Source organism: Myotis nattereri, assembly GCF_964212035.1.
Source record: "Myotis nattereri genome assembly, chromosome: 10".
Lineage (NCBI taxonomy): Eukaryota > Metazoa > Chordata > Mammalia > Chiroptera > Vespertilionidae > Myotis > Myotis nattereri.
The window spans coordinates 66,489,473-66,513,498 of record NC_138085.1 but is presented as its reverse complement, the minus strand read 5'-3'; the positions used below and the strand labels follow the sequence as shown (position 1 = coordinate 66,513,498).

At 51.3% G+C, this 24,026-nt stretch overlaps 1 protein-coding gene across 1 annotated transcript in view; it reads left to right on the top strand.

The window, feature by feature from the left end:
• The window catches only part of CRIM1 (cysteine rich transmembrane BMP regulator 1), a 175,547-nt gene that overhangs the window by 147,686 nt on the left and 3,835 nt on the right, over window positions 1–24,026 (top strand). Inside the window, exons 12-15 of the mRNA XM_081100911.1 lie at window positions 3,437–3,652; window positions 7,354–7,575; window positions 17,720–17,914; window positions 22,751–22,873. Of these exons, the coding sequence (XP_080957037.1) occupies window positions 3,437–3,652; window positions 7,354–7,575; window positions 17,720–17,914; window positions 22,751–22,873 (756 nt within the window). The remainder of the gene's footprint in view (window positions 1–3,436; window positions 3,653–7,353; window positions 7,576–17,719; window positions 17,915–22,750; window positions 22,874–24,026) is intronic.

Here is a 24,026-nt window from a genome sequence, read left to right as displayed (position 1 = left end):
CCGCACATCCAGAACATTTAAAATCATAGTAACGCTCATCAAGATAAGTTAGCAGAAGAGCAGAAGGGATTCTGACTCCTGGGGGTCCGGATTACGGTTGTCAGTACCAGTCATCATTACCATAATGCTTCATCTCGTGCCTTTTGTCCAAAGAGCTCAAGACAGTCTTCTGTTCATTATTTCTTCCCCAGTGCAGGAGTTAAGGGAAAACACACTTAGCCGGTTTTCACTTGTCAAACAGACACAGAAAGATGAACTCTCTCACCCAGAGTGAGGCTGTCAGTTGGGAGGAAGACAGGGAGAAAGGAAGGCTCCCTTCGAGCATCAGGTTTCTCTTAAAGTTAAAAAGTACTTGTCAGCTTTCGGAGTCGTGGCCATTTTCCCTCTGGTCGGCCCTGGTCCAGTGTCTGCCTGTGGGTAAGTCTGCAGTCGGGAACCCAGGCCTGGTCCATGCAGCAAGGCAGGCCCAGCCTGGAGGGAGGTGGTGCACTCTGCCAGGTTCTCCTGCCCTAGTGCCCTGGAGGCAGACAGAGGGACACCTGCCTCTCTTGCAGCTCTGCATGCACACACACACACCCCCTTCCCGTACATGCAGCCCTCCTGCCCCCGGAAAGACCAGGCTGCACTGTTCGGTTTGATATATTTTCCCCATAGCTCAGTCAGGTGTGCTCTGTCCCAAAACTATTTCCTTTTACACGTGCTCTGCTATCAACTAGGGAAAAACCACCAAGAATCCACTGCAACAGAAGGTCAGTGAGCAATTTGGTGAAACAAAACTCTGTGTTGACTCTGGGGAAGGAAAAACGCCTTCCAGTGCAGACCCCTTGCTTTCATTAGAGGCAGGAGTGTGTGGTGTGCGGGCCGCGCCTGGGTCTCTGCCGGACACACACCCAGCAAGTCCGACTGTGCGAATGCAGGCAGTCTGAGGACAGATGCTCGGCTAGAGCGGAAAGTTAGTGGGACCAGAGCTGGTTTTCTCTGTCACAGAGATCTTCAAAGTGCTAATGCAAACACACACCAAGTTACTGTGGGTGCCTGTATAGAAACACATGCACATTGACATACAGGGGTGGGTAGACATTTGTTTACATAACACAGATCAATAATGCAATAATTAATAAACAATACACGCATAAACCCTCGCATACTCACAACTGTAGACCTACTTTTGCCCACCCCTGTCTATGGATACGTAGGTATATTTTTCCCCAATATCTTCATCCTAGTGGATTGCCACATATGGATTCTTCTGACTAGAGATCCCAGAATGGTTGGTTGCCTTCATGGTCTCCTCCTTCAAAGAATATTTTCTTCCCTCTTCCATTCCAGGATCGGCTTTTTTTTTTCTTTTTCTTTTTTTCTGGGCTACGTGAGCAGTCCCAAACCCTTCTGATGGAGGACTTACCCAATGATACTGTTTCTTGGTTGTTGTTTTCTTTCTCACCCCTACCCTACAGTTCCTCCGTCGGCTCCATCTCTGTGGCCGCTCACATGCTGTGCCTCGAGGTACATAGTATGTACACAGATCTGAGGGAGTTATTAGCAAATGAGAGGAGAGGAGAGCCCTCTTCCAGCATCAGTGTATCAGTGCTTTTGGAACAGTGTTCCGTTTTCTCTGTAAACCACGGGAAAGGCCCTTTGCCCTCGTGCCCCCGCTCCGTTTTCACTCTTGCCCTCCTCTCTCCTTTCCTCCTGTGTCATGGGGCCCGGCGGCTTAGGAGTGTGAGCCTGGGCGCTGGCGGGCTTCTGTTCCGCGTCCGCTCAGTCAGAGTTCCAGCCTCGCCAGTTCCCTTGAGATGGAGCTGAGTGGAGAGTGACCTCCTCAGCCGGAGCTCAGCCCCGCCACGAATCTCATCAGCGTGGACTCTCGTGCTGGCCGCCCCTTTGAAAATGACAGCCTGTGAGCTCTTGGGGGATTCAGCTCCGAGCATCTGCACAGACAGGGCGTTCTCCTGGGGCCCGGCCTCCGCTGAGCTCCAGGCGTGAGCTCGCCCTGCGTCTCCAGACTGCCGCTCAGCGGGGTTCGACACTGTCAACACCTCCTTGAAATGCTTGTTGTATTTGGATTACACAAAGATGGCTCATGTCTTCACACTTCTCATTCCCTCAGCACAACCTCGAGGCAACTCCCAGAACCTCCTAGGTATTTGCAGCATTAAATTCCCTCTCTATCATTATCACCTCATCAAGAGGTCAGAATCACCTCTCCGCCCGGGAAAGAAATCAGAGTTATCACCCGCCTCTGAGCATTCTCCTCTCCTGATGATGCTATTCCCCAAAAAAGTGTTTATTCTCAGGTGAGAGTTTCCAGACCATTGACTCTGCAGAACATTCCTGCTCAGTTGTTGGCAGTGGATCGAGGCCAGGGAGTGGCCAGCTCAGCAGCAGGATGCATTTGCAAGCACCAGAGTGCTTGGGGTCCGAGGGATAATGGAGAGGACGGAGCAGTTGGAAATTATGTTTAACCTGGAGGCCTGCCCGTGATCCCGACGTAGACTTAGGTTCCGATCCCTTGTCTGCCCTTAACACTCTGAGCCCTCAGCTTCCCCACAAGGTCGATGTAAAGAAGTGAAATAACACATGTAGAGAGAGCACGTTGCATGGCAATTGGACCATAGCAAGCATTCATGGCATGAAAAACATCTTCAGTCTAGGCCAGCCGTGGGCAAACTACGGCCCGCGGGCTGGATCCGGCCCGTTTGAAATGAATAAAACTACAAAAAAAAAAAGAAGACCGTACCCTTTTATGTAATGATGTTTACTTTGAATTTATATTAGTTAACACAAACACTCCATGCTTTTGTTCCGGCCCTCCGGTCCAGTTTAAGAACCCATTGTGGCCCTCGAGTCAAAAAGTTTGCCCACCCCTGGCCTAGGCAGTCCTGCACATCCACAGAGCTCCCCTGAGGCTCTTGTTCTTTTTCCTGTGGTCAGAGTTCGCTCCTGTAATTTAATGCTCCTGTTGGATTCCCTCGTTGTTATTAATTTTTTTTAATTTATTTATTTGAGAGGGAGGGGAGGGAGAGAGCGAGAGAGAACCCCTTACGTCTGTTACGCATTCATAGATTTGTTCCCCTTACGTCTGTTACGCATTCATTGGTTGCTTCTTACATGTGCCCTGACGGAGATCGAACCCGCAACCTTGACGTATTGGGACGACGCTCTAACCAACTGAGCTACCCTGCCAGGGCCGGTCGTGATTTTTAAACTCAGGCCACTTGAATCTCACTTCCTTAAACTGCCTCTTCTGCTGTCGCCTTGTGTTTATTGCTGTGCAAGGACTATGCCCTTCACTCTTCTCCTGAGAAGAGCAAAGGGAGGTATTTCGCAGTCAGTTCATCCTCTGCCCCTTGGAGCACGCGGCACCAGGCTCTTCGGGCGTCGGGATGGCTGCTGACGAGTAACGTCTTGTGTTTGGATGCTGTGTCCTTCCCAGATGACCTTGTGGAGCAGAAGCCCGAGCTCAGCGCCCCCTCCATTTGCCACGCCCCTGGAGGAGAGTACTTTGTGGAAGGAGAAACGTGGAACATAGACTCCTGTACTCAGTGCACCTGCCACAGCGGGCGGGTGATGTGTGAGACCGAGGTGTGCCCGCCGCTGCTCTGCCAGAACCCCTCGCGGACCCAGGACTCCTGCTGCCCACAGTGTACAGGTAACTGCGCAGGGCCCCGGGACGCGCGGCCAGGGAAGGCTGTGGCTCAGGCATTGTCACTGTGCAGGGCCAGCAGGCTGAGCCCCACATGTGAGGGTCCCAAAGCCATCACCTGTAACCCAGGCACGAATACTTGGCGGCCTGCTCTCTAAAGTCATCCCTCTAACTCTAATGAACAAAGTACACTGATGAACAGAAAAGATCCAGAGACATGGACGCATGCAACAGACTGACGAATTTCAGAGGGAAGGGGTGGGGAGAGATTAACCAATGACATTCCGTGCATATATGCGTAGCCCATGGACACAGACAATAGCCTGGGGAAGGGTGGGGATGGGGAGGAGGGGGTTCATGGGGGGGGGGGCGACTTTCAATAATGAAGGTAAATTTTAAATAAATAAATAAATCCATCCCCTCCATAGACCACATACTTATGAGTTCAATATGCCTTGTACCTGAGGTGACTTAGAAACCATCGCCTTTTTCCCTACCCGTTCATTTTTTTAATCCTACATCACAGACGCAGGAGATAGTCCTGCCGCACCAGTTATTCCAAATGATTTCGCTAATGTGAAAAGCCATCTCTGTCTTTAACAAATGGAAAGAGCAGATATTGATGAATAATATCAATAAAATTCTCTGAAGTATGTAAGGGTGGGGAGGGTACTTGGAGAATGTTGAGCAGGGCAGTCACTGAAATACACATAATGCTCACCCCCTCCCGCCTGTGATGATTAATAACTTAAGCTCCAGAAGAATTTAGTGACTGGCACGGCTTGTGCAAAGAGTAATATTGTTTTCTTCTCGTTCTCAGATAATCTGGCCATAGCAGGTAAATTGATGGTCCTGGAACAAATGTAATCAGATTTTGTCAGGATTTTAAACATAAGTTACTGGTTTGTAACTAGAGTAGCACTTTAGTTACACTAGAATGTATGACTATTTTCCAAATTAATACTAGAATATATGACTTTTTTCCCAAAAGATATTTAATTTGTATATAGAAAATTACCAAGTTGACAGCTAACTAGTTTTATTTTGTTGTTGCTTAATCTTTTATCTCTTCAACTTACATCAGTAACCATTTACCTTCTAAATGTATATTCTTAGGGCATTTCTGTGCAGTAAAACATCAACCCTTGCGTTTTGCTACTTTTTTACATTGGATCATCTGGTGGGCTGGCCGGAATCCAGTGTCCTGTCTGCCCCCCGGCCAGCCAGGGTTCACGGTGATGCTCTGTTTGAATTGCCTCGGGTGGACTTACAGGAATAGCCACACGCTTACTGTTGTCGGCACGCACTGCTGCCGCGGTGTGACCGTCTTGGTACACAATCTTCCGTGCAGTTAGCCGCCGTGGTAATCTGAGAAGCTTAGTGGGTGCAGCATCTTTTCTGGTATAAGAAGGAGTTCATATGTACTCCATTGTTAGGGTATGTATGGCCCAGTCCCTCCCATGCTTCTACCATTACCCCTGTTTTATTCAGATGTAAATCCTGCCGATGATTCTGGGTTCATACATAGCCCTGACTATTCCCGTCCTCCTGGTAGAGACCCCTTGGATCGGTGTCTTCATTGGTGATCAGGAATCTGTGTCCACTTAGATCACTCATCTGACAGATACTGCGGAGTGCCTGGATTGCGCCATGGGGTTCCCCAGGTTAATGGCAACCGGCACAGCTCCCGGCCTGTGGAGCAGTGATTCAGTCTTAAGACATTTGCGTAAATAATGACAAAGTGAGAGGATCGCCGCCAAAGGAAAGAATGAGGAGCACATATACCCTGGGAACCTTCAGTTGAAGTGGGAAGCACCTCTGCTACCACTTGTACTAGGATCTGGGGACAGATGCAGGAGCTGATAGAGGAAGGGGACGAGGGGGGGACTTCTCCACCACCTGTGGTCCAGATTCATTGGCTCAGAGGCTCAGCCCAAAGATGAAGGGCTGTTCCTGCTCTCTCTCCTCAATGTTTAGGCCGAGGTGCGGCATTGCTTGAAGGAGCTAAGCTCTCCTAACCCACAGCAACCTCGTGGCAAGTTGCAGAGCCTGATGAGGTCTGGAGTGTGAGTTGTCCCAATTTCCAGCCAGAGCAAAAGTTGGCATTGGTCAGTCTCTTAAGAAGAGAGTATTCCTGGACACGGCTGACCCAGAAAGGGCACTGAGAACGTAACCCTGCCCCTCCATCTCTGAGCCACGTGGATGTGGGCTGTGCAGGCAGGCCCAACACTGGGCACAGGCGGAGCAGTGGACCCAGTGGCTGCCTTTGGGTTGTGCCCGCCTTCGGGACTGAGGTGATATGTTACAAATGTAGAGGAGAAGGTGTGGGCCCATTTCATATGCTGACTTCCTTCCGGCCTCAGGGGGTCTCGCGGTCAGATCACACTTGCTGCTGGGAGGTGGGTGCGAGGAGAGAGTGACATTCAGAGCTGCTCACTCACTGGGTTCCTGACGTTGATTGACAGGAGCACATGGTAATTCTTTAAAGTTCAGACCCTGTATCCACTGAGAAACGTGCCTCTCGGAGACGGTTGCTAGGTAGACCATCAGGGCCTCTCGAATCGAGCAGTGGTTGGAAGGGCTTTCTCCTCTGTCAGCGAATTGTGAGATTTCTGGTCTGGGACTCTCACTCACACATTTCCCCTGTTACATCCCCGTCATTTTTCGGCTTGAAGTTACAGTTTTCACGTAAGTTCAGTGGACAGGACCCAGAGGGTTATCCGGGTGTCCATTTCCAGCGGGAGCTGGATCTGGGAACCTTCTGGTCACAGTGTTTAGGGGAAGATACTTACGACGTCTCTGGGGGCGCATCCTGATGAACGATGTGGGTCTCCCATCATCTTCCAGCCGCGAATGTGCACGTTGGGATATTGCATAGAGGTGTTCGGGGGCGGTGCAGTGAGAATCTGTGGGGCTGTGGATTGCGTAGGATGGATGTAGGCAGAGCTTTCTTTTACAGGAAGTTTGGAGGCTGGTGTTTATTCGCATTAACTCAGGGTCTTAGTGATGTGAGGCCCTTCTCTCACACGTGGGATAAGGGTGTTAGAGCTGCAGGTAACACACTCGTGTTCGAGGCAGGAACATGTGGAAGGAGGGCAGTGGCATCGCACCCGCCCTTCTCTTAAGGCAGTGGAAGCTGTCTTAGAAATCCTCTGACTAGCCAGGAGGTCACATTAGCCGCAGACAGGTGACGTGGCACCCGCCTCCCCCCAGGTGCAAGGGAAACTGGGAAAGCAGGGAGAGGGATGGTCCTGTTCGAGTTACATTGTGACTCAAGTCCTCAACCACCCCCCAAAATCCAAGGAAGGAGATTGGGTATTGTGCAAGCCACTGACAGAGCCTCTTTGTTTTAAAATTCAAACCCTGGTGGAATCAGATTTGCTGTTTAGTGACTAAGACATTTTTAAAAATGTATATTTTTATTGATTTCAGAGAGAGAGAGAGAGAGAATCAGTGATGAGAGAGAATCCTTGATCCACTGCTTCCTGCATGCAACCCAGGCATGTGCCCTGACCAGGAATCGAACCATGACCTCCTGGTTCATAGGTTGACGCCCAACCACTGGGCCACGCCAGCCAGACGTGACTGTGACATTTTTAAGGACCGTGGCACACAAGCGCATGACTGAGCATGCTTCCCGTGGGACACTGGGTGGCCTGGCCTGCAGCACCTCCCTTCCCCTGCTGACCTCCTGTTTGTTTTTCCAGACGCGCCTCTCCAGCCTTCTCCCTCCCGCAACGACAGCGAGCCCAGCTACTGCAGGAACGAGGAGGGGGCCATGTTCCTGGCCGCCGAGTCCTGGAAGCCTGACGTTTGTACCAGCTGCGTCTGCATGAACAGCCTCATCAGCTGCTTCTCCGAGTCCTGCCCGGCAGTATCCTGTGAGAGACCCGTTCTGAGAAAGGGCCAGTGTTGTCCCTACTGCATAGGTAAGACTGAGAGAGAGTCCTTCGGCTCCGCCGGGGCCGCTGCGTCTACATCGACGGCCCTGTGCCTGGATCCGCTCCTGTTTGTGAAATCTGGTTTTCTGGTTGCTGTGCCACAGTCGGAGTAGTCATGTCCGGCGGGGAAGACGTGGAAGATGTGTTCCCGAGCTAAGCGTTACTCGGAATCACATGCCTCAGGATGTCCTGATGGTACCGCACTGGCCTGTCCTATTGGGCTGCTTGGCCATTTCAGACTTCCCAAGACCCCAACTGTCTTTCTCTGCCCTGTTGTTCCCCATGGAATCCCCCATCTCCTTACAGCACACTTACCGCATAAAGCTTGCCCCTGCCTTCAGGTCACTACCTACGAAATACCGACTTACCTCCCGGTATCTCCTCTGTCTGCTGACACTTCATTGGTTCCATTTCAGCTGCACAGTTGTCCATCCTCAGGGCCTAGGGACACAGAGTGGGGCCTGGGTAACTGACAGCCCTCACCTTCCGGTGACCCAGGGGGACACAGCTCGTGAGCAGAGGACACACGCGTATTAGTCCCTGACGTCTATACCCAAGCCAGTCCCCCGGACACAAGCCACGGAGCCCAGGAGGCGATGCGCCGACAGCTGGCAGCTCTGATAGAGGTGCAGCCTCGCTCCCAAGGCTCTCGCTCTCCTTTATTGCTTTTGTACCAAGGAAAGCTCATAAAGTCACGTGGGAGACAGTGGTGTGTCGCCATCGAGCAGTACCCCTCTACTCCGATAGCAGGTGGACAGGGAGGCGAGCTGCAGTGATTGCAGGCTTGTGCACTCTGGTTGAGATTTTCGTGTGCTTTCTAGAGACAAGTCATTGCACGTTTTGGGGTGATATCTGAGGAGGAGCGATCCAGCCGCGGAGCTTTGTAGCAGTTCCCACGGGTGAGCCCAGGAGCCACGCTTGGGCCATGACACGAGCTCATCATCAGGACGCTCCCTCTCCGTGGCCGTGGCTGTGGCCTCCGGCCGCTGGGCGGAGGGCCACTTGCTCTGTTATTCTGCATGTTGGTCTGCAAGAGATGGAAAGATGTTCCAAAAACAATTTCTGCTCTCAGGGATGTTCTGCGTCATGGTCAGGGAGAATTTCAATGTATGTTTGAAAGCTGGGTTCTCTTTCAATAGGTTGACCATCTCTGTCATTTATTCTTCAAACCACGGTGCTTTTGAGAGTGAAAGGGGGTCTATTCATAACGTGTGATGGGACAACAGCTGTCGACCAGGAGTGTCCCAAGCAGATGGGTCGTGTGGTTGCCCCACCTTTTCATGACTGCGACCTTGGGTTTGGCTGTAATTCCCATGAGCTTTGTAGCTCCTAAGTGGAGCCAGAAATATACCAAGGCATAGTGCCACTGACCTTTTCAAAGGGCTGACCAAAATTCCTGCGGAAAATAGCACTGCCTTGGGTGAGGTCTAAATACGAGACATGCCTAGGCCGCTGTTCAGGCCAGGGTAGGAGGGGGCAGAGGGACAGCCGGTGTCACCCCATTTCAACATGAGAGCGTCGGTCCTGAAGGAAGGGTTCATGCATCCACCAGGGCTCTGAGGTCCCACTCAGGAAACGGGCCCAGGGCGCCGGGAATTGCTGCCGGGGTCCTGCCCCAGCAGGTCCAGTGGTTCCCAAAGGCATAGACGGAGTCAGCGAAGAAGGAATGACACGGAGACAGCGTTCAGTTGATCAGCAGCCTAGCCAGGATCTCTAGCCAAGTTCTGGTCAGGATCTCCAGCGAAGTTCTGGTTAGGATCTCTAGCCAGGTTCTGTGTCCATGTTCTCTTGCTAGGTTCTCCAGCCAGGTTCTCCAGCCAGGTTCTGTAGCCATGTTCCCTCGCTAGGTTCTCCAGCCAGGTTCTGTCCAGATTCTCCAGCCAGGTTCAGTCACCAGGTTCTAGTCAGGTTCTCTCGCCAATTTCTGTAGTCAGGTTCAGTCCAGGATCTTCTGCCATGTTCTCTCGCTAGGTTCTGCCTCTAGGTTCTGTTGCCAGTTTCTGTCCAGGATCTTTTGCCATGTTCTCTCCAGCGAAGTTCTTCTGTCTCTAGGTTCTGTGTAGGTTCTGTCTTCCTTGGTTCTGTCTTCTAAGTTCTGTGTCTTGCTGTCTTGTTACATCTGTATTTATACCAGTTGATTTAATCCTATCAATCTCTTAATACAAAGGTTAGGGCGTTTCTTATCTCCATTCCAGGGAGTTAAGATTATGTAGCTTAAGCATGATTGTTCATAGTTAAAGTGATTAATTACCCGCCTGGCACTTAGTTGAGGGGTTTTATTCCCTTCCTAACTTCAGGGGAAAATCCCTACCTGGGGAAACAACCTTTCTCAGAGAGGAGACCTTGGTTAAAACACATAGTGCCAAGAAGGTGAGCAAACATATTAAGAACAGTATGCCATATATGCCAGGTCCCTTGAAACAGCAAGGATGGACCGGCTCCCGGCAAATTGCCTAGCCCTTCGGGGCAGAATCCAGCGGTGAATCTTGCCTATGTTCAGATTATTTTGTTTAGATAAAAGCTCCTGTGGCGTTTTGCTGCTTAATTGATAAATTTGTCATTAGTAAGTTGCTCAGCTAGTAAGTTTGTTTCTAAATGATGATAGTAAATCACTTCTCTTTCTCACAAAACCAGTTTAACAAATTCAAACATACGATGAGATGCCTGCAAGTCATAATATAGTGTCCTTTTTTTTTTTTTTTTTTTTGCTTTTGTATTTCCTATTTCAATTTCTGCGTCATTTAGACTGTACAATCTTCTTTAGTGTAGGGAGGAAAATAACATTTTGGTCCAAATTGTGATTTTGATTTTAGGTTCACTTGCAAGCACTTTCACTAAATTGTGGTTCATACATGCTCATAATTGTGTGCTGGGAATGTTGTGTCTGTTACATCTCCCTCCACAACTGCCCCTGCTCCTTACTGACACGGGTGTAATTGTGTCACATAAACCTGTGGCTTATGTTCAGGGGAACACTTTGGGGGACACTTAACATTTGCTGAGCACACTGTGTGCTGCTGTTCACTCGTTCACCTTAATGCTTCACACACAGTTTTATTATTGAAATAGTCACGCATTCCCTTCTGTAGTCATCAGACCTATTTTGCAAGTCGCCTTATTACATTAGCCTGGATCCTTCCTCGCCCCTGGTGTCCAAGTGTGCGAAGTCAAGTTCAGTTCCTGACTGTGGTGGGGGATTTTCTGACTCCAGTTTGCTCCCTTCCTCTCACCAGGCTTGTTCTCTTAGCAGCTTCCCTCTGTACGGAGCCTCACGGCACTAGCACACCTGCAGGCAGTTACCTTGCCGCGGTGGCAGAGCCTGAGTCCGCCTTCAGAGGCCACCTAGCAGAGGGAAGAGATGGGAAGCCATGCCTTGGCATGTCTTAAAGCACCCGATCGCTCCTCCAGTCGGCACCGGGGACAGCCCTGGCACTGTCTCCTGTCCTAGGCTTTCTCAGGTTGAGCCCAGCTCCTTCCTAACCCAGATAAGCTGCTCCCAGAGTCTCGCGTGCTGCCCCTCCCCCTTTGCTGGCCTCCCATGGCTGCACAGCTCCTCTGTGGGTGAATGGTCTCCCTAATTAGTCAACCAGAGATCTCTAAACCCCTCAAACCTGCCTTTAGTCTGACTTTGGTGATAAAACCCCTACACAAAAGCATGCTTGCTGTCACGCTGAGGTATTCCTTCTCTTTCTTCCCTAAGAGAAAAGTGATGATCCCTTTAAAAGCAGAGTAATTATGAGTTTTGTGTTCCTTTCAGCTAAATTATCAAGTCGCTAATGTGCAGTGATAATGCCTCCCTCTGATGTGTGAAGGCCTCGTATTATGTGTGCTAATTCGGTAGAATGTGTAACACAGGCATAATTAATAGGATTGAGGATTAATTTTGTGAAGTGAACGGCTTTGTCTAATTGCTTATAATACCATCGTGATCTTCAACTAGCAAATGATTGATAATATTTCTCCTTGACAGAGGCAGTGTCTGCCCTCGCTCTCCAGTCTGTTGTGCAGCACTCATTTCTGCTTAGGTTTGTTTATTTGTTTAGGTATCTTTTTCTGGAGATAAATATATATAGTGTCTCTCTGGAACACCAGTTGATCATTGGGTATTTAATTCAGCCCAGGAATCAAACCTAGTAAATACTATTTAATTGCATTCCTAACAACACAACCCATGGAATTGCATGTAGTACATTTTCAAGCCGCGGTGTTGTTCTTCTGGCATATTCATCGGAAGAGTCTTCACGGCTGTGTCCCCAGCATGTTTTCTTAAGATGAATAACCTGTGTTGGAACGGGAACTTACTTTGGAGCCAAAGGGTCATGAGCTCACCTCGGGCACATTCTAGCTACACGTCAGTGACCTGACTCAGCTTCCTCGCCTGGAAGATGGGAATAATAATGCTGTCCTGTGCTTCGTGAACGTGCTGTGAAAGTTAGTCATCCACACGGTGAATAACTCGGTGAGTGGCAAGTGCCATGTGGATAGTCACAGCTCCCTGGACACCGGGTACAGTGGCTGTGAGTGACAGGCATCAGGCAGAGTCTGGTTTTCCCCGTTAAATAGAGCACCTGCTGCTTTTCTGCAGGAGAAAGGCCTGGACAGAGTATCCCAGTGACGAGCAGGGGAAGGACGAGGACATCCCATATAATAAAAGGCTAATATGCAAATCGGCCAAATGGCAGAACGACCAGTCGCTATGATGCACACTGACCACCAGGGGGCAGACACTCAACGCAGGACCTGTCCCCTGGTGGTCAGTGTGCTCCCACAAGGGGAGCACCACTCAGCCAGAAGCCAGGCTCATGGCTGGCGAGCACAGCAGTGGTGGCAGGAGCCTCTCCCGCCTCCGCAGCAGCGCTAAGGATGTCTGACTGCTGTAGGGAGCGGGCCTAAGCTGTCATTCAGACATCCCCCAAGGGCTCCCGGACTGTGAGAGGGTGCAGGCTGGGCTGAGGGACACCTCACGCCCGCCCCCCGCCCCCGAGTGCATGAATTCCATGCACTGGGCCTCTAGTTTTTAAATAAGGCTTTGGTGGTATGCCTCGTCCCACGCATTCTTAGCTTGAATAGTCATGGCTGCTCGGTCACCTTAATGTGCATTGTTCCATTTATAAGCTAAAATTCTTAAAAGTACTTCCCCTCTTCTTGCCCCAGTTAGTGTGTCCTTAGAGGTGGCTGCTCTTTGTACTGCCTCTTCTTAATCTCATGTTCCCCATAGTGGTCCCAGTCCCATTTTATGCCTGCCTAAATGACTTCTTCTAGTCCCTTGAGCCTCAAACTTAAGAAACCAAATTGAAGTATAATATTGTTTAGCAGGGCCTGCAATTTCCACATCACACAGGACAAAGGGAGCCCCTGGTCTAGAAGCATATCCTCAGGGCAGAGGCGTCACCGGCCTCGGTACCTCTGACCACGTGCTCAGAAGGCTGTCCATGGCGATGTGTGGGATGAGCCAGGTTATTTTGCGCTGGGACTTATTCTGAGAGCGGGAGCTGCATTTAGTTTCTTGGCCATTGGGATCGAAATAGTCCGCTGGAGATTTGAAAGAACTGATGCCGTTTCTAAAGCTGCCTGACTTCCTCCCAGGAAGTCACTCCTACACCAAGACTGACTCCATGACCACCACCACCAGACACAACCCGATTTAGACCTGGAGTATTTATACACCAACGCTGTGCCCTGGCAGAAGTGAAAAGCCCGACTCTACCATGATTTGAGCGGAGCATAGATTTTCTCTTCCTCCACGGAGGAAGCGGGGCGTGCTCGAGATGCTCTCCTTGCCAGGGCTCAGGGACGTCCCTCCTCGTGGTCGATGCAGAGCAGCCTGGGCCGCCCCATCAGTGCCTCCTGGAGGCCTGACCGGGACCTTTCTAGAGGAAGAAAGCACCGCACTTCTCGGTCCTGGGTTTTCCCAGGTGCCCATTAGGGTTAGGGTGCCGTTAGTGACAGCTCGAGAGGAGCAGAGTCCCGCTGACAGCCTGTTAGGGCTTCTGATCTGATCCTGGAGAGAGAAGTTTGAACAGGTGGGACGTCGGCTTGAAAGGAGTTAACATCTCAGGGCCTTGCCACTTTTTCATCCTCTTTGGTATCAAGCAGAATCGAGGAAAATGAAAGAAAGAAAAAAACACCCACGCTGAATTCTCTGAACTCCACCACTGTAAGACATGCATGTTCTTACTGTAGTCACAGGCAGTGCAAGGTAACATCGCTTCTTTTCCGAAGCTGTGCGAGGCTATGTCTGTAGCTCTCCACCGTGACTGCACAGAAGAGGGATATATAACTTGATTGGATATATAACTGCAAGCAGACAAACAGCAGTGTTCGTTTTAAAAATAAGCCTCATTATTGGTGTCACACCTCGTTTCCCAGAAACATTCTCCTCTTCCTCGGAGATAAAGGGTCTTAGAGTAAATGGAGATTGGCCCAGAAGGACCGTGGGTCCGAGGTGGCCCCTTGCTGGTCTCCATCCCCTGACACACCTGGGCCAGGTGTGTGGTGCAGTCAGCTGAAGGGTAATGTACCTTTGAAGACAAAGACCTTAAGACCCAACAGATACAAGTGATGGGAAACCTAACAATAGTGGTCGCATGGCCAGAGTCCCTGCCCGGGAGTGGGGCTGTCCTGAGGTCATCCTGCTTCGGTGCCTGGCCCAGCCCAGCCCTGCCACTTCCCAGCCCTGCAGCTTGGGCACGTGATGCCATCTCCCTGCCCCTCGGTTTTGCGTGGGATTGGACTAACACCCTGTCCCTGGGGCTGATGAGATCCAATGGAATTGGCCCATGTGAGCTGCTCAGCACGGTGCCCAGGACATAGCTGGCACTCAGCCGGGGGAAGTTAGGGTTATTTTTAGGTATTAAAGGATAAAGCTCACGCCATTGTCCGTGTAAGCAGACCAGTTGGAGTGATAAATATAACAGCGTTCAATGGCACAGCTCACTCGATAGCCAAATAGAAACCAATTACTTTTAGCCGCTATTCTTGTGTCTCTATTTCTACACCCTCTCCAGCCCAAGTGCTTAAAATGCTTTTATATGTGCTTTCCATTAGACCAGCAGTTCTCAACCTGTGGGTCGCGACTGCTTTGGCGGTCGAACGACCCTTTCACAGGGGTCGCCTAAGACCATCCTGCGTATCAGATATTTATTTACATTAGGATTCATAACAGTAGCAACATTACAGTTATGAAGTAGCAACAAAAATAATTTTATGGTTGGGTCACAACATGAGGAACTGTATTTAAAGGGCCAGAAGGTCGAGAACCACTGCATTAGACTCTGCTGTCCCCCCGCCCCCCAAAACGACAGTGTCTTTATTCATTTATTATTTACACCTCAAATTGCATAGAAGCCACCGTGTCGCCTGTACACGAGGTAGCCCCTAAAGCTTCCTGGCCGCTTGCTTGGGTAAACCCAGACGAGCCGTGGAAGGAGGTGGTACATCCAGGAAAGAAACGCGTGTGTGGGGGGACGAGGGCGCACCGCGATGCTCAGTCGGCCGACATCCTCTCCGTGCGTGCAGGCCTCCGTTTCGACCTTAGCCTTTCAGGTGAAATGTAGTCAGAGGTGGACATCGTTCTGTAAAACCTTATTAACCTAAATCTCATTAACTATAATCTAAAATGGACCACGTAGGAGCCACCCTGGAGAAGATGAATCTTCAGGGTTTTGCCAAAATGAAGAATCCTCCATTCATTTTACTTGAAAATTCCGTGCAGTGGCTCTGGCTTGGCCTTCCCCTGAACATGCCGGGTAGCCAAACAGTTGTCCACTTTCCCGGCGAGGCCCAGGCACATTGGAGACCACGTGAAGGGGAAGGGAAGGGAAGCCTTAGGTAGCGTCCATGCTGAGCACGTGGGCCTCGCGGTCGGATGGAGCCGGGCATGTGCAGGTTCCGCTGCTCACTGGCTGTGCTGCATTAAGTCACTGCCCCCGGGACACCTGGTTCCCTGGAATGGGATGCACAGCCTCCTTCACCGTCCTGTGAGGCTGACCCAGGTGCAGCTCTCGGCCCAGCGCCTGGCACCATGGGTGCTCAGCAGATGCCAGTTTTCTCCTGCAGGACTTGGCACCTACATCCTCTTGCAGAGCCATCTGGTGTCTCTTGTCGGCCACCTGCCTCCGCCGACCTCCAGTCTTTAAGGAGGTCAGCTCTGAGAATGCTGGCCCTGGGGTTCCTAGAGCTTGTGGCCCCCTGAGCTCTGCATAAAATCAGCAATGTTGCTTTAAGAAGAAGTGCTTTCTTCCAGAAAGAATTTTCTGCTTAAAAGACTCTAGATTTGATGGTGCATCAAATGCCCTCAATGAAATGTTGGCTGGCGGTCAGAATATTACTAGAATTAGGTTCATTAATTGGTTTGACTCGGCCATTTGGCACGTATGCTGTGGACAGCTGGATGAAGTTGCCTCCTCAAAGGACTCTGTGTTAGCAAACACTTCTGTCATGAATTTGGTTTGAAAGCCTCCAAATGAGTTTTCAAACTGAACATTCAGGGCACCAGAAAGCCTTCGGTGGGACATTTATGAATACAGTAAAATATTTTTAATAGATACTGGGAAAGACTTCTGCTTATAACTAGAACTTTCTGTGATTACTTGATGTCCCTTGTTGAACCTTAAGGAGTCGTATGAGAGGGACATGGGAAGTGTTGAGAAACAGAGGACGCATTTGAACACTTGGGGTAGATTCCCTCCTGCGCTCTTGCTTAGGGACACGCGTCTACGGAAACACACAATGTTACAGGAACAGGGCGTTGTCCATGCCGCCTGAGCAGCCGCCTGTGCTGGAGTCGTTGGCAAGAGCAGGGTGCTGGCACCGAGCACAGATCTGTGAGCATGTTCATCTGGGACCCTCCCCCTCCCCCAGCAAAGGCGAAGCTCTGAGCGTGGGCTGCAGAGAGGGGCTTCCCGCCACCTGGCGCTCTGCCGCAGGGTCTGGGCTGCTGGGAGGAGACGGCTCCTGACCCAGGCGGGCACGGCTCTCGGTGCACCCTCCAGCACCCTGGGCTCCGTGCTTTGTCTGGGTGGTGAACGTTATCCCTGCGAGAGCTTCCCAGAGGCCTCTAGAAAGAACCCTGAGCCCTGGACACACTCCTCTCCTAAGGAGCTTCATTTCCGGCCCCTGTTGTTTTCCGTTTTCTGGTGACCAGTGGTGATGGAAGGGCCCCTAGAATCTGAGCACAAATTCTCCCAGGTTCTGAGGCGTCCCCCAGTCACGGGCCTGCCCACCCCGTGTTCCCCCAGCGATTTGCCATCTCCGCTCTGCTGCTCCCTGGGCCTCACTGAGCCACGGTGGTGCCCGAGCTCTAGGGCAGTGTGACCACCAGGAAGTGAGTTCAGGAAACCAGGAGAAGGCGTTGCTGTCAGAGAAGGGAACTTTGAAGGAAAGCGGGGGAGGGAGAAGTGATAATGGCAAGGGAAATGGAGGAAAAAGGGAGGAGCAGAAGGTTTTAAGCTGTAAGTTCTCGTACATAAAAATAGCTCTTAAAAATATGTTCTCAAAAACCATACATGACTGAAAAACGGATTGAAATGAACGGGTGGTTTTTAAAGTAAATCTCTCTGCTGAGGACGATGCCATCGGCATCCCTGGGGATGAAGGAGTCCCGTCTGGGAGAGCCCGGGACCCTGCTAGTTCGCTCTGACACGCCAGTCCATTCCTTACTACTCCCCTGAACTATCTACAAAAAAGATTAATGAAAAGTGGGAATTCCTTTAATTAGTTCCATAAACATAGTCAGCTGGACTTTTAAAAAAATCTTTCCAGATAGAATAAAACCTCTGCATGTGTCTTCACCTACTTCTATTTCAGTTTAGTTTTTCTGTGTGGCATGTTCAACAGCCAGACCGTGAGTCATGTGTATGCTTTGTGGTGACAGCCTGGTGACCCCTCCCCAGGCGGTGTCATTCCCGGCCGGTTGTAATCGTGACCACCGTGCCGTGGCCGCAGTGGCCCTTGGCCACACGAGTCTCCTAGGCAGGGGGAGGAGGCAGAAGGGGTCTGGGGGAGCAAGCGTTCCAAGATTCTGGAACTCCTCACGCCTGTTGCAACTGTATGGAGTGGTTCCCCTTGGGTATAATAAGAACCGTGCTTTGTCACCTCAAGCCACTCCACAGTGCCCTGTTCTTGCCCCTAGAAGACAGCATCGCGAAGAGGGTGGTGTGCCACTTCGGCGGGAAGGCCTACGCCGACGAGGAGCGCTGGGACATAGACAGCTGCACGCACTGCTACTGCCTGCAGGGCCAGACCCTCTGCTCCACCGTCAGCTGCCCGCCGCTGCCCTGCGTGGAGCCCATCAACGTGGAAGGCAGCTGCTGCCCAATATGCCCAGGTACCTAAGCCCTCGTCCTGCCACTCTTCTGGTAAACTGATTGCAGATGAAACCTGAGCAGACCCCGAGGCGCCGCCCCATCCGTGAGTCCTTGTGTGCAACCCCGTGCCTGTCTTTCCCCCCTCCCCTCCCACCCTTCATGAAAGCTCGGTTCACCTCCCAGTTTCAGACCTAAGCCCCCACAGCTGCCCAGACCCTCCTGCTAGTCTCCATGCCTGTGTCTCCTGGATAAAAACCGCTCCGCCCCCCTCTGCCCTGGTCCCAGCAGTGAGGCCTGCGCCCCTGGCAGGACAGCCTCGGGCAGTGCTGACCACACAGACCCAAGAGCGGGCTCACCAGGGCCCGTGAGGTCCGGGCGAGTCAAAGCCTCGGCATCGCCGCCGCGAGTCTCGTGTGTACTTAGTTCTATTAGAGAATCTTGTTCCGTGCCACCCAGTGGGCCAGGAGTCACGCCCACCGAGGGGGCATATGCTGTGCAGTGTGAAATGGGAGCCGTGGACCCGTCTCACCGAGTCCTGCCCACATCACTGTTGTTGAGCTGTGCAGACCAGCCCTCGCGGAGCGCCTCTAAGAAGGTCCCTTTGTCCCCCAAGGAGGATGGGATATTCTGCCAGGTCAGGAGGCCACACCCTTTCAGGGCCATCTGCCAGGTACTTGGCATGTTGGTGTCTCAGCGACCTTACGGTACAGATTGAGTCAGGGTTCCCTGCTGTGAGGTGCCATCGCTCAGTGGGGCTGGGGGGTGGGAGGGGGGAATCCTTACGTGTTTTCAATGAGGAGGAGGAAAGGCTTGTAGTTCTCATTGGCGTTGTTTTGTCTAGTACGTGTCGCCTTTGTTTCCCAGGTTTCTTACGTTTTCTTAGGAATGTGCGCTTTGTGATATAAATGGTGAAACAACCATATTTGTTCTGCAAAGATTTGTCAGGACCTGCTGTGCACACACACTGTGTGGGCACTGGGCACAGCAGCGACCCGCCCCGTGCTCACGGAGCCTGGCTGCCGCAGGAGAGATGGCAGCCAGCGCTGCCAGGGGATAGACGGCACCCGGATGCGGACCAGGCTGCGGAGAAAGCTCAGCGGGCGGCAGGCAGGGAGGGGGGCAGGTGGTGGCAGTTCACGTGGGAGGGCCAGGGAGCGCCCGCCTGCTCAGGCCACGTTTACAGAGACCCAGAAGAGCCGCAGGGCCGCGAGGAAGGAGGGGAGCCCCCAGGTGTGACCCTCAGTCCCTCGCAGAGGCCTTTCGGTGCAGTGGTGCGGGCAAGCCTAGTGAGTGCCTGAAGAGAGGAGGAGAAGGGGTGCATTGGAGACCGTGGTTGTTCCAGACCACGGCAGGTTTTCCTGTGAGTACAGTGGCCTTGGAGGCTGGCTGTCAGAGGAGGCCTGAGCTAGACCGTGAAGGACAGGTGGGCTCTCCTCATAGCAGCGAGGAGGGTGATCTGACCAAAGACCCTGACGTGGGAAGGCCAAGGCCTCGTGCCCTGGACAAGAGTTCTAGGGGCAGGAGCAAAAGACCAACCACAGCTACGGCCAAGCCTTTGAGGGCCTTCGCTGTCGGGTGAAGAGCGTGCCCTGAGTCGTTGGTGGGGAGGCTCGTTTGTGAGCAGATGCAGGACATGGTGGCAGACGTGCTTGGGGCACCCAGCAGGGCGTGTGCAGCAGGGACAGGCCAAGGCCGGCCGCTCAGCTCGCAGTGCAGACATCCCAGGTGCGCGCCGGTGAGGACCCGGATCCAGGTGACGGGGGTGGGTGTAATGGAGAGGCTGCAGATACTGCGAACATCCTTGTTCATTAGCGCAGATTTCCCCAGTGGCTTCCCAGTGAGGAATCACTGTTGGATTGAGATTTAATTTCTCTAACTCTCCTTTCTGCACCTGATACTGTTAAGGAGTCACTTCTTCATCTTACCGCTCTGCACACTTTGCCGGCAGTCAAGCTGTTGCCACTTGATGTTTGATCTGTCGCCTGCCAGGAAGGCCAGGCTCCTGCCCTGCTTTCCCCCCCCGCACGCCATGATCTGCCCCTCCCTGAGCCTGCGGGCTTCCATGCTCGTCTGGAGAGCCCCCACTACCTTGCTTTGACCTAGCCTCACCCTTTACAAAGCACTTGGCACCACTGCCAGCTTTGGGTATAGGTACAACACCTGTGAGCTGGTCAGCTGGTTGTACTTGTCCCACCTCCCAGAAGAGTTCAGTGACCTGTCGGGTGATGCAGCCAGTTAGCAGGAAACCTGGGCGTGGACTTCAGGCTCCAGCTCCAAAAAGTGGCGCCCTCAGATGGGAGCATATCCAGCTCGGGAACCCCAGGTGGACCAGAAGAGGACATGTTAAGGAAGGTGGCTCTCACAGCTGGTCAGGTGCCTCTGAATGTAGCACATACCCCTGGTAAGTCATCTTGGGTTCCTCTCAAGTTCAGATCAGATCTGACCGACCGCAGGAGTAATTCATAACTGTGACCGTGCCCGGGACCTGCCGGCAGCTAGGAAGGGCTCTCATGGTAAATGCCGGGGGGGGGGGGGGGGGGGGTGACATGTTAGAGGTGGTTGAATGCAGCCCTGGCCAGGGAAGGCCGAGGTGTAGGCATAGAAACGCAGCAGCATTCCCACTTCTTGTTCCTCCAGTTTGTTTTTCCTGAAAAATACATCCTTTTTGGCCAAACTGCTCAGAGGCAGTTTCCTGCTTAAGTTTGCATTAAAGGGAAAGGACCCTCTCCCCTTCGACTTGAGGGCCCTAAACTAGAGCTTTAAGGATTTTGTGATTAAAATAGAAAAGGAGTGTGACTGGGCTTCAATCAGAGCAGAATGAGTTCAGTGGGCAGACTGATAGGCCCCGGGAGCTCAGATGGCGGCGAGAGCTGCGGTGGGGATGGGAGGCCGGAGGGCAGGGCTGGCCTTGATCACAGCCGTGCCCCCAGGCGCAGCCCACTGTCTGCCTCAGAGCATGTGCTCAGGAAACACTTGTTGGACACGGTGAGAGAGTCTGTCAAGAGGATCTCCTGCTTCATCCCAGGCAGTTCTTCCTACCTCTCCTTGCCTTTGCCAGGTAGAGCCTCTCTCAGCACCTGTGGGAAGAGAATGCACACAGCCGTCTCTCTTGTCGGCAGGCTTTCCCTTTAAATCCACAGGTGGGAGGCAGAATTTCAAAGGTGCTTCTCACCCAGGAAAACCCGAGGTGAAACGCACCTGGTCCCAGGTTGGGGCCTCTGCAGAGCCCCTGCTCTCCGCTGTGGGCATCCCCAGGTCCGTGCAGTAGCTCTCACCTGAGGCTTTCCACCGAGGCCGCAGCAGCAGGGCAGGCTGGCCCTGCCGGATAGGAAGGTTCAAGGCTGTGGTGGCCCCTGCAGGGGAGGGCTCGGGGGTGCAGTGCCACTTAAACATGCCGTGTAAATGTCAGGTTCACTTTCTCCCCAAATCCCTCCAGGATATTCACGCCGCATCGGGCTAAACACTGTTCCCCAACACGCCCAGCCCAGGACCAGAGAGAGTGATGAGCACAGTGTCTGAGCTCTTCGGAAGACTCAGATAAGAGACACGTTTGAGAGTCCCTGGCTTCTGTAAAGGGTGACATTTCCAGTAAATTCTCATCTTAATTTCTAGAGTTTTCAAGGGCCCATTGAACCTCTGGAAAGGATGAATGGCCAGGCCCTGCCGTGTCTGAGGCCTGATAGTTTAAGGAAGAGAGCGGGAGTCGGGATGGAGGCCACAGGGACTTGGTTCTCAGGGACAGGGGAGCTCTGCAGGTCCCAGACGGGCAGCCGCGGGCAGTTTGCTTCTAACCGCTCAGTGTGCATCTCCCTGGCGGGCACTCGGTGAACTCCCCATGGAAGCTTAGCAGATGCTGTCTCTGTCGCTCTTTCCTTCCCAGCTTCATCTTAGGCTCACTTCCTGAAAGCCGGTAACTTTGGGATAGACAGTGATCACTCAGCAGAGAGGATTATTAACTTTTAGTATTTTATGTATTTTATATTGGGACCAAATTAGGCTATTAGTATTTAGTATTGCCAATGCTGAATAACCTTATTATATGAGGACATACATGATGAAGTGGGACTTTTATCGTTGCATTTTGAAAATAGAGGTTCTTAAGGATTATTTTTTTAGAAAGTTGTACTGGTGGTTGTCAGCCAGATGGGGTTAGGATATATAAATATATTTGTAGGAGCCAAGGTAAGCTTTGACTTTTTTCACTGGTTCCTTTGACTTAAAAAAAGAAAAAAGACTTGATATTTGGGAGCAAGAATGTTCTTCTCAGAAAGGTTTGTTTGTAGTATGCCATTGATCAAAGTGTTGATATGATGGAAATGCATTTACCGAAGACCCCGGTTCCAGTGGTAACACAGCAGACATTTAAGACTTAAATGAGACAGCAGGGCCTTCCCACTGAGGGGGAGAGTTTGGGTGGAAATGGCTAAGAAATGCATAAGGAGTGGAAAAAGCTTTCATTTTTTCACTTCCTGTGACATGTAAATGATTCAACACTCGTGGATTAAAGAGCAACAGTTATTCGAGTGTAGTATTTAGCTGATGGAAAGTAAAAGCAATCCTTCCTTTTCAGCCAATCCAATGCTTGCACAAAACCATAGTCAACACCGTCTGCCATGAAAAGCAGAGTGTCTGACCCTGACAGAGAAAACTCTTTCCTCCTTTCAAATGGTTTTAAGACATGCTTCCCACCCCTGCAGAGCAGGGCTCTCCAGCAGTAATGTCAGTGCAGAAACTGGGTCTTTCACGTCCCCACATGTTGTGTTGAACTGAATGCACCATCCACTTGGACTGAGGAAACAACAGTTAACAATAGTAGCCCCTCCCCCGTCTCTTATGAAAAATCTCCCGTCTTTCAGAAATGTATGTCCCGGAACCAACCAATGTGCCCATTGAGAAGGTAAATCGTCGTGGCGAGACTGACGTGCAGGTTCCCAGGTGGCCCACTCCTAGTGAAAATGACATTGTCCATCTCCGCAGAGGTAAGTGCCAGAGTCCGCTGGTACCCGTCTGGTCTTACGTAGCATCTACTTTAAATTTGTTTTTAATCTTCACCTGAGGACATGCTTAGAGGAAGGGAGAGGAGAGAGACATCGATGTGAGAAACATCCATCGGTTGCCTTCTTTTCGTGCCCCGACCAGGGATCGAACCTGCAACCAGGTATGTGCCCTGACGGAACCGAACTGGCAACCTTTTAGTACAACCAGCTGAGCCGCTCCTGCCAGGCTTGTTGCATTTTTAAAACTGCCTTCAGATAACTGCTCCAGAGAAGGCCTGCTTGGCTGTAACACGTCTGACACCCGAATAATAAAGGCTGCAGGCTACTGGGTAACTGCCTCCTTCTGGCCTCACATGTTCAGACTTAGTGATGATGGAACAGAGTATGTTCCCGGCCCAGGTGGAATTTCTAAGCCCTCACTGATATTTACGTGTGTGAATAGACTAATGAATTATTCACTGCCCCTGTGGGTTCCGTACTGAGCACTGACATGCATTAGGTTACCCTCTGCTTCTGGGTAGCTTTCACTCCGAGAGTTCGGTTTATTCCGTGCTTCACACTTTCCTTGCTCTGTCCGTGTAAGAGATGTTAGTCTGTCTCTCAGTAAAGTGGGAAAGCAAGGCAGCGTTTCTGTCAATATCGCCTTCTCTGTAAAAGCAGATGGCTGGATCCAAATAGTATACACTTGCTCTTAGCTACGACTCAGTACTGCCTCCTGTCTACTCCAAGGACATTTTCAAAATCCTTGCTATATAATTTTTATGATAGGTTTTGGAAGAAGCAGTATTTATTGCTTGAGAGATTAATGGTCTGTTACTCTACTAGTAGATATTCTAAGTTATGCTGAGAGCCAGCCTCCTGGACACAGTGATTGGCTCCCGGTGTACTTGTTCTGAGAGGTGCTGTAGCATTATGTTTATACTCCCTCAGTCAATAGATACTAGTGCTTAGTCTGTGCCACATCCCGTTCTAGGTGCTGGGCTTTGGTCATAAAAACAGCCTTATTCACTAATACGTTGAGAAAATTTCTCCTATGGTCTACATAGATCCTCATGTGTCAGTAGCAGGGAATTTTATGCTTCTCCTAAGCAACAGATTGGTTTGAATCTTAATGATGATACTTTATTTCCATTTT